Source organism: Alnus glutinosa, chromosome 3 (genome assembly GCF_958979055.1).
Source record: "Alnus glutinosa chromosome 3, dhAlnGlut1.1, whole genome shotgun sequence".
NCBI classification, from domain to species: Eukaryota; Viridiplantae; Streptophyta; class Magnoliopsida; order Fagales; family Betulaceae; genus Alnus; species Alnus glutinosa.
Genome location: NC_084888.1, coordinates 27891568 through 27901672, shown reverse-complemented (window position 1 = coordinate 27901672; position 10105 = coordinate 27891568). Strand labels below are relative to the sequence as shown.

The 10105-nt window shown below is 35.7% G+C and overlaps 1 protein-coding gene across 1 annotated transcript; it reads left to right on the top strand.

Moving 5' to 3' along the window:
• Nucleotides 1-407: 407 nt before the first annotated feature.
• On the top strand, nucleotides 408-9446 carry LOC133864171 (protein NUCLEAR FUSION DEFECTIVE 4). The gene is made up of 3 exons (XM_062300424.1): nucleotides 408-878; nucleotides 7248-8131; nucleotides 8599-9446. The coding sequence occupies exons 1-3, from the start codon at nucleotides 549-551 to the stop codon at nucleotides 9062-9064; spliced, it is 1680 nt and encodes a 559-aa protein (XP_062156408.1). The 5' UTR covers nucleotides 408-548; the 3' UTR covers nucleotides 9065-9446.
• Nucleotides 9447-10105: the final 659 nt, after the last annotated feature.

Here is a 10105-nt window from a genome sequence, read left to right as displayed (position 1 = left end):
TTATAAATTTTTTAAACTGAGAAATTATGATTATGGGGAGGCTCAACCTTCCCCTCCCCTTCCCTTCACTTCTTTCAAAAAACATCAACTTCAAAACATTCATAACTTTTTTCACTTTTTATATCGCATCAACACTTTCTTATTTCTTTTTAAATAAAAAATTCATTACAATACAAATTTTTTTTTCTTCACTTTTTCATATAAATTATATCAACTTTATATCACATTAATTTTAATTTCTAATATTAAAAAAAAAAAAAAAACCCAAGGGCAGGAAAGGGCATGGGGTTTTCAAACGGGCCCCAGTTGAAGTTAAGCCCTTGCGCTGATGTGAGCCACGTCCAACATGGTAAATTTCATGGGAAGCGACAACTATTCTTTTTGCAACTGGGAAGGGACCACGCTTAAATAAATCAAGTCCCTCTCTGTCTCTCTGCCTAATCGAGTTTCTGAAGAAAATCTCTCTTTCAAGTTTCAATTGATACAGAGTCACAATCACCCTCCTACACAAGTCCGAAAAGAATACACAGTGAACAGTTTATTATCCCATGCCAAAACTAGTTCTGAAAGCAGGAAGTAGACCACCATGGGTGGGTTTGGCGGCCGCAGTTTGGATCCAAATAGCGGCCGGCAATGGCTACAACTTCCCACTATACTCCTCAGCACTCAAATCCATCATGGGCTACAACCAGCAGCAGGTGACGATCCTTGGAGTGGCCAACGATATTGGAGAGAGCGTGGGTATTCTCCCTGGTATTGCCTGCAATAAGTTCCCTCCTTGGGCTGTGCTTTTCGTTGGTACCGTGCTCTGTTTCTTGGGATATGGTACTCTCTGGCTTGCTGTTAGCCAGACTGTTCAGAACTTGCCTTACTGGCTGGTGAGCGACCACTTCAGCACTCTATATCCCAATCTAGTTTTTGTTGCTTTTGCATTTTTTTTTTTGTTTAACTTCAAAAACGCTTTTTGGATACGACATGAACTTGATCGCCTAAAACGGTAGCTGGTGAGTTAGTTTTTATCCAGGAATTGAAGTTCTGCATACCTGGTTTTGAATTTGATTGATTTGGCGTTATTGCTTCATAGGGTTCTTTGTCTTTATGCGTACCGTTATGAAATTGATTGTCTGAAACAACTGGCTGGTGAGCTTAGTTTTTCCAGGTTTTTTTTTTTTTTTTTGCATGCCCTCTTGTGTATTTGATTGTTTTGGAAGTATTTCTTGGTGGGTTCAATTGTTTTACTGCATATTCTCTTTAGGATTTGATTTATGTGCGATAATTGTCTTTGAGTTCATATGTTTTTCCATATTTTTGGTTGGAAAAATGTAAATCTTTACTTAGCCATTTTGTAATCTTAATCATAGAGTAGATTATAATTAATTTCTTGAACTGGGTTTGTCTGAAAATGGAGTTTTGGTGACTTATTTATAAAATTTCGATGAGGATTGCATGACCTAAGCAGTTCATGTGTTTAGGCGATTTCACTTATTTTCTGCGAGTTTTTGTTTGCATAGCTGTCCAATAATATCTTAAAGCTTGCTGGAATTGGTATTGTAATTTAGTAAATTAGTCCGCGATTCAGCATTACTGCTTGCTGACTTGTCATCTAGATACTTTAAGGAGCTACTAAAAATACTGTGGATGTTGTTGAATCTTCATGTTTCTGCTGAAAAAGTTACACTGAAAGCAGTGGAATTTTAATTACTCTTGCAAGGGCATGTTGTGACATTTCTCTACCACTAATATAGCATATAATTGTGGAGAAAATCTTGAACTCTAGGCTTACAAATGATAAGTTATCAATTTGTTACTGTTTTCACTTCTTCTTTTTTTTTTTTTTTACCTCTTTTCATTTTCATCCTTGTGAGGAAAAGTCCAAATGCAACATAAATGGAGCTCCTATAAATGCTCAAAAGTGATGTAGGCTGTAAATCTTTTTTATACATCAACATGTTAGGAGTTAGTAACTTTAATTGGATTTCAGTTGCATTGTGGCCTGGAAATTTTGGAAGCCTGCATTTGAATTCTCTAATGTTTCACTAGATCCCCATGTTCAGATTTTCCCTTGTTGAGTTATCAAAAACAAAAAGATTTTCCCTTGTTGGGAGTATAGAAGTAAACCTCAGCACCTTGCATTTGATGCTTGGATTTTCTGAAAACTCAACCACAGGATTGTGTTCCAAACAGCAATGATATACCCAGTAACACATGGAATATTTTATTTACAAATGGAGTAAAGCCTGGAAAAATATATCAATCTACATATATTGATCATATCTTTGTGCATCTACATGAATGGTGTACAGGTTTTGTTTGTGGATACACAAATGAAATAAATGCATATTGTTTGAGTGGTTTGCCTAATTTAGATCCACTTGATAAGGAAAAGACTTCTTTTATTTATTTATTTTATTTTTTTATAAGAAGGAATCGAATTTCATAAATATATGTTACGACAAGTACCACATTATTGGTTTTCAGGCGTGAATTAAAAAAGAAGAAGTTATAACATAACTGTTTGTGTTTCAAAAATAAAGAAAAAATGTAAATTTGAATTGTATTATAAGGAGTTTTAGGAAATTTGGTCACAATATGATTCTATTCACCAACGTATTGCACTGTACGAAACAAAGGAATACATATTCAGTATTCTATTCCAGTGTTACAACAATACTAAGGAATATGGAATAGATATTCTATTCTAGTTTCTTTCATTCCCACTAATAGTTATTCATTTTCCGAATGGAATATTTATTCATTGCTCCAAACATGCCTTTAGAGGTAATATTCTTTAAACCATTTTCAGCCTGTTAGCTAGAACTTTGGCAATGATTTTGTAAATGCCACTTACTAGGCTAATTGGTAAAAAATCCTTGAGATCAACAACCCTTGGAACTTTCGGAATGAGAGCAATGAAAGTGGCTTTAGATTCCTTTCAAACTTGCCTCTAGCAGGGAAGTCATGAAAGACCTTCACTCCACTAAAACATCCCAACAAGCTTGGAAGAAGGCCAAGGAGAAGCCGTTAGGACCCGGGGCCTTATCACTATTCATGTCTTAGGGGTGTTCAGGTGGGTGGTTTAAAAACTGTCCTGCATTTGCTATATGCCCGTCTGCATAGATTATGGGTGGATTTTCAGCCTAACCCCGGGCGGTTAGATACCATATCCACTATCCAACATATGTGGGCGAATAGCGGAATATGGGTAATATCCACCTCCGCCTACTCATATATATAAAATAGTTTTGTCTTATAAAACAACGTCGTTTTGGGATTAAATCCCCAAACGACGCTGTTTCGTATGGGGAAAAGAGTAGAAAATGAAACCTTAATGCCTCATTTTCTTTCTCCCCCTCTCTGCAGGCCCAGCTCCCCTTCAACCCTCGCTCTCTCTTTGACTCTTGAATTCTCAGTCTCTTCCTTTCTTTCTCTAGAGCGCTCTCTGTCTCTCAAAGAAGACCTTGATCTCTCTCTCTCTCTCTCTCTCTCTCTCTCTCTCTCTCTCCCTCTCTCTCTCTCTCTCTCTCACATAAAGGAAGACCCTGATCTCATCAAGTGCTCTATGTCAATTCATTTGTATTTCTTTTTCAGAGAATATAATTCAATTCAATTGTTTTTTGTAGTTTTTTTTTCTTTAAAAAAAAAAAAATTACTTGTATTTCCCAAAGTTCATAAATCGATTCTTTTGTTTTGTTTTTCAGATTAGAATTCAGTTATAAATACTTGTATTTTGCAAATTTTACAATTCAGAATTCATTATAGAGATAGTCTAATGTGAAGTTGAGTTGAAGAACGGGCAGAACAAACTAGTCAATTTGGATAACTTCCCAAAAGTATGGGCATTGATGAGGAAAATGCTAAGGAAATTGTAATGTTTGTGGTTGATGAGTGTCGCAAAATTCAATGGATAGGATATTCTCTATGATTGGTGCTTAGGGGGCTTGGTGGTTCAAGAAAGAAAAAGTTGGTAACTATGTAGATGAGATTCAGAAGCAAATGTTTAAGCAATTAATTGTTGAAACAGATATCTTATTTCTCAAATTATCAGTATTACCTTATTTAAAGTTCTGGTACAGAGATTATCACCTCAATATTTATCATAGTTTACTATATTTTAAGCATTTATCACCTAAGTATTTACCATATTTTTCAACATTTTAAAATTGATAAATGCTAATGTGAGAAAATCTTAAGCATTTAATTTGAAAATGGTTATTGAGATTTTTTTTTGTCTTTGCTTATGTAATGTATGAACTATCAATTTAGGATAAGGTCCCTTGGTGTATGCATTTTGGAGATAACATTGATGATACTATAATGGGAGCTAACTCTACTTATCAAGAAAAAAAAAAGGGAGCTAACTCTAAGCTGGAAGTTTGGAAGGATACTTTAGAATTTAATAGTTTCAGGTTAAGGAGGACTAAAATCAAGTATATGCAATGCAAGTTCAGTGTTACGCAGGTTATTTGAAAATGGGCTTCATAATCTTTAGACATTTATTTCTATTTATAGAAGTGTTTGTACCATATTCTAGATAAGACAGCTTACTCATACAGCTCACTAGGGAAACCTCATCATGTTTCTAGAACATGGACATATCACACCCCTTCTAGAATATATACACATCATATTATTCTAACACTTGTAAATGTAGAAAAAGGATGGAAGGATTGTTAAACTTTATGGTCAAGAGATTAAGAGTAATTACTTTTGGTATGTTAGATGAATAAGTGATAAGGATGGAAAGATTGAAGAGAATGTGGTCCATAAAATAAGAGCAAATTGGATGAAGCAGAGAATTCGTCACTGTAGAATACCTGTTAAGGTAAATGAAAAATTCTGTAGGACTACTAGAGGACGTGTTATGCTTAATGGTAAAGAATGTTGGGTTGTAAGAAGAAAAATATCCATAAAATCTGCGTAGTTGAAATGAGAATGTTGAGATGGATGAATGAGATACTAGGAAAAATAAGATAAAGAAGATATGTTCGCATAATGAGAATATTAAGATGGATGAGTGAGATACTATGAACGAGAAGATAAGGAATGATGTCATCGATCTGTTCGAAGGCAGGGATAGACCTTTTTTGAGGAATAGATTAGAGAAAGTGGCTTAAGATGGTTTCATCATGTGTAATGGAAATTGACTAATGTAACAATGAGAAAGAGTGATTTAATTAAGTTGAGAGAGTGAAAAGAGGTAGAGAGAGGAATAGATTGACGTGGGTAGAAGTAATGAACAAGGGTACGCTAATTAGGGAGGTGATAAAGTGGATGAATTTAAATATGATAGAATGGCAAAAAGGAATAAATATGGCCGATCCTGATTATGAGGATCCATAGCTTATTCCAATTGAATTGAGATTCGGGGTAAGGTTGAGTTGAGTTGAATGAAGTATTATTGTATGTTTCCTTTCTCAGCAGGGAATTTTATATCTTAAGAATATTTGATGAGCTTAAAGGAAAGACAATATATTGAGCCAGAGAAAATATTTCTGTTGTCATATATTTGACTTACTCGTAAGTTTGTTGCTTGTTAAAGTATTGATTAAGTGATTAAATTTACTTTTTCCTATCAGCTTAAGCTTTTGGAATAAGTGGTAATTTAACATGGTATCAGAGCCAAATGTCTTGAGTTTGAACCTTGACTCCGTCATTTACCTCCCATTTCAATTAAATATTTCTCGTGTTGGGTCTCACTTATTAAAAGAAAGTTTGAGCCCACACATGAAGGGGATTGTTAAAGTATTGATTAAGTGATTAAATTTACCTCTTCCTATCAGGTTAAGCTTTTGGGATAAGTGGTAATTTAACATTGCTGATGTTTCAAAAAAGAAAATGTCATTTAGAAAGTAAATTCAATCAATATGTTGTTATACACAGATAGACAGACAAACATAGATATATGTATGAACTCATGGGCCAATGCAAAGGAGTAAACACTTCATCATTGTGTGTGGGGGTGGTTATGGAGATTTATTTGTTCATATTCAAACGCAGAAACAAAGACATCATCATATTTATGAAGTATTTGGGAAAGATGTAATTTTTCCTGTTTTGCAAGTCCTACAAGTGCCTATCCTGTTCATTCTTTTTCTAATATCATGTGCATTTTAATTCCATGTTTTGCTTAAACAGTGTGCAGAAATTTTATGGAATGCTTCTAAATTTGCTCTGTCTCCATGAAATTTTATGGGTTGCAGAAGTGTTTATTCCATAAATTATTATGGAAAAATGTGTGATATCAATATGTTGCAGAAATCACAAAAGATTAATAATCATCCGATTCATGTAGATGACGATAGAAGAACGTTTTTATCTTTTTCTATTCTCATTTTGATCTGGTTATAGTCAAAGAAAATAGTTTGGTGCATTCCCTGATCCTGATACTTACTACTTTTTCCTGATTGTATTCTAGGTTGCAGTTTTGCAGTTTGATTAAAGGAGTTCATGTGTTTTGCTTTAGATGACCTTTGTTTCTTCTACTTTTTCTTAGCTTTATTTATTTATTTATTGATGCATGTTGGTTTTATGCTTCATTGGATTTTTTTTAATGTTTTCGTTTGGCCAGTTCATTTCCAGCCTGATACTTTTGATTGCATCTTTTCGAGTTGTTAGATTCCCCATGATCTTGGGCATTTCTGTCTCTGTATATGTTGGTTTTAGTTCATTTGTCTTTTCTGTTATCTTCATTGCAAGCTACGGCGCTACCCTTGTCATTTTAGAATTATTATGTGAACCTATTGATAGTGACTATTCCACTTCTTATTATGAGTCAGCTATGTGACTAAAATGAGTCTTCCAAATCAAAGTTTCCTTCTCCATAATCCACATGTGAATAACTGTTTATATAGTCCTGCATTATCTTTTCCAGTTACTGAAAGGAGATTTAATTTAATTTAATTTTTTAATTTTTTTTCTTTTTCGGATGAAGAGTTGTCAAATTTTTGATGAAATAACAAAAACCACATCGAAGTAAGTCCATTATGTTGGTAGAGGAGGCTTGTTTCTTTAAATAAGCAATAATTTGTTTGAAATATCAACTTCTTTTTCCCTTGAGCTGCTGTTATTTATTTTTATAGACCCTTGAGCTGTTTGTAATCACTGCTAATATTTCTTTTGTTTCCGTCATAACATCACATGCCTTAATTTTTTTGTGTCATACTTGCATTTAGATTTTTGGTAGTATTACATACATATCTCCTTTCTAGAATATGTAGGTATAATCTGTATCTCCAATTCTATGGCAGTTATGGCTTGCGCTATGCATTGCCACCAATAGCAGTGCATGGCTTGGCACAGCTGTGCTTGTAACCAACATGAGAAACTTCCCTCTCAGTAGGGGCACCGTTGCTGGCATTCTCAAAGGTTATATTGGACTGAGTGCTGCAGTATATACAGTGATATACACTACGGTGCTTAATGACTCAGCTTCAAAACTATTGGCGCTCCTTGCACTTGGGCTTCCTGTTTTATGTTTGGCCTTGATGTACTTTGTTCGGGCTTGTACTCCAGCTTCTGGAGAAGACTCTTCAGAGCACGTCCATTTTCTTTTCACCCAAGCTGCTAGTGTTTTGCTTGCTATATATCTTCTCTCAACCACAGTGATAAGTGACACAGTTTCTCTAAGTGATACTGTTTCCTACATTTTAATTGCAATAATGGTTATCCTTCTGATGTCCCCCCTTGCAATTCCTGTGAAAATGACACTTTTTCCTGCAAAGAAACTTGGGCCCCCAGTTAATTCTTCAGACGATTTGGTTGGTTCAAACCAAACAGATCCTTTGTTAACACCATCTTCATCAGCTACAAATCTTGGAAGTTTCTATGAGAGTGAGGATGCCTCAGATGTGGAAACACTTCTTGCTGTTGGGGAGGGGGCAGTGAAGAAGAGAAAGAGACCTCGTAGGGGAGAGGATTTCAAGTTTCGTGAAGCTCTTATCAAGGCTGATTTCTGGCTTCTTTGGTTTTCATACTTCCTTGGAGTTGGTTCGGGAGTAACGGTTCTTAATAATTTGGCTCAGATTGGGGTTGCATTAGGTGTTGATGATACAACAATGTTGTTGGCGCTCTTCAGCTTTTGCAATTTTGTGGGTCGTCTTGGCTCGGGTGTTGTTTCTGAACACTTTGTCAGGTCAGTACTCATTGCCTGCGATTTTTGTTTTCTGGGCTCATTGCCTGCGATTTAACTGGTCATACACTAGGTTGAGATATCTTCTCTCTCTCTGGTTGAAAAGGTTTTGAACCATGGTTCACTTTTTCATTGAGCATACCTAGCATGATTTTTCTTGATAAATCTTTATTGCCCCTTACATGCATTCTTTTCCTTTCTCTCTTCCCTTTTTCTTTTTGGAATCTAGGAAAGAGCAAAGTTAGTTGCAGTATTATATTCAAGATTTTCTTAAAAAAATTTCTTTCTAAATTGTTTTCTAGCACTTGTTTCTCAATAGTTTCATAAAACATTGGAGTTTATGACCCAAATTCTTGTAGTTCTGAACTCCAGAGTACATTTTTGTACCTTTTGTGTTTTTTATAGGTCTTATTTTCTTGCTATTTTGTGCGGCTATAATACTAACTTAGATGCGATTATATTTATTACAGATCGAGATTACTTCCTCGCACATTTTGGATGATATGCGCACATATAATCATGATCCTAGCATTCCTTCTATTTGCATCATCCCTCAATGGTGCTATCTATGTTGCAACTGCTCTGCTTGGAATCTGCTATGGTGTTCAGTATTCTACAATGGTCCCAACTGCCTCTGAGATTTTTGGGTTGAGGCATTTTGGTATAATTTACAACGCCATGGGATTAGGCAATCCTATTGGTGCAATTCTCTTCTCAGCTATTCTTGCTGGTTATGTATATGACGCTGAAGCTGCTAAGCAAGGAGGGTCTACCTGCTTAGGCCCCGATTGCTTCAGACTCACTTTCCTGGTTCTAGCTGGCGTTTGTGGCCTGGGCACTGTCTTGAGCATAATTCTGACCATTAGAATACGACCGGTTTACCAAATGCTTTATGCCGGGGGTTCTTTCCGACTTCCTCAAATTTCAAACCACTAAGACTGGAGTTACTATTATCTGATAGGATCAGAGGCATGCTGGTTTTGAGGAGGCATGATTCAATAAAGTTAGTTGCCTAGTTCCTAGTTAGGGAATATCTGTGTCACGCCTTTGCTCTGGATTATTATTATATGAATGCAAATCTGCTGAGCCGTAGTCTCTCCAAGCTGATTTGCTGGTTGTGAGCCTGCTAATGGCAATTTGTTTGGGGGGCTTTGAGGGACTGTATTTTTTATGTAATACACATCTTGAGGTAAAACGTTCCAAATTTTGACACAAATTAGCCTGCTGTATCTTTAGCTTGGTTGGTGTGCTTTCAGCTCACTTCGAAGACGATGCATATTTTTGAGAATACAATTTACATGGATTCTTTCCCCCTTTTCTTTCTAATTTTTGAGATTACAATTTACAGAGATTCTTTCCCACCACCCACTCGCCTTTTTTTTTTTTTTTCATGCCGAGTGCAACAAATGGCTAGGGCGGTGGTTCGCCACCCCCCTAGCCATTTGGGTCAGGTTTTGGTTTTTCAAGCTGAAATACCGCCAATTGTGGTTGCCTTTAATTTTTGAGGGTCTACTATTTGGTCAGCTTACCGCTTGGGGAACTCTAGTTCTTCCAAAAAAAAAAAAAAAAAATTCCTCAAAAACAAATATATATATTAATGAAGTAGACCCTCAAAAATTAATTTGGGAAAAGTCTACATATTCTTCTCAAACTACCACCAAAATTCAATTGACAGTGTCTTTTCAGAGGTAAATCAACCACCCTCAAAATTTACAGGGGTGGCTGAGTCACCCAAAAAACACTTATAGGTGGATCGGCCAACCCGAATCAGACGAGGGTGGTCGAGTCATCTCAAAAAATACTTGGGGGTGGATAGGCTGATTTAGACAATTGTGGGCGAGGGTGTGTGTATATGTATATATATTTGTTTTTTAGATTTTTTATTTTATATTCATAAAGGGTATTTTTTGTCATTTGAAAATGACATTTATAAATTTTGGTGATCCGGGAGAGACATTGTCGCAATTCAAAGTTTGA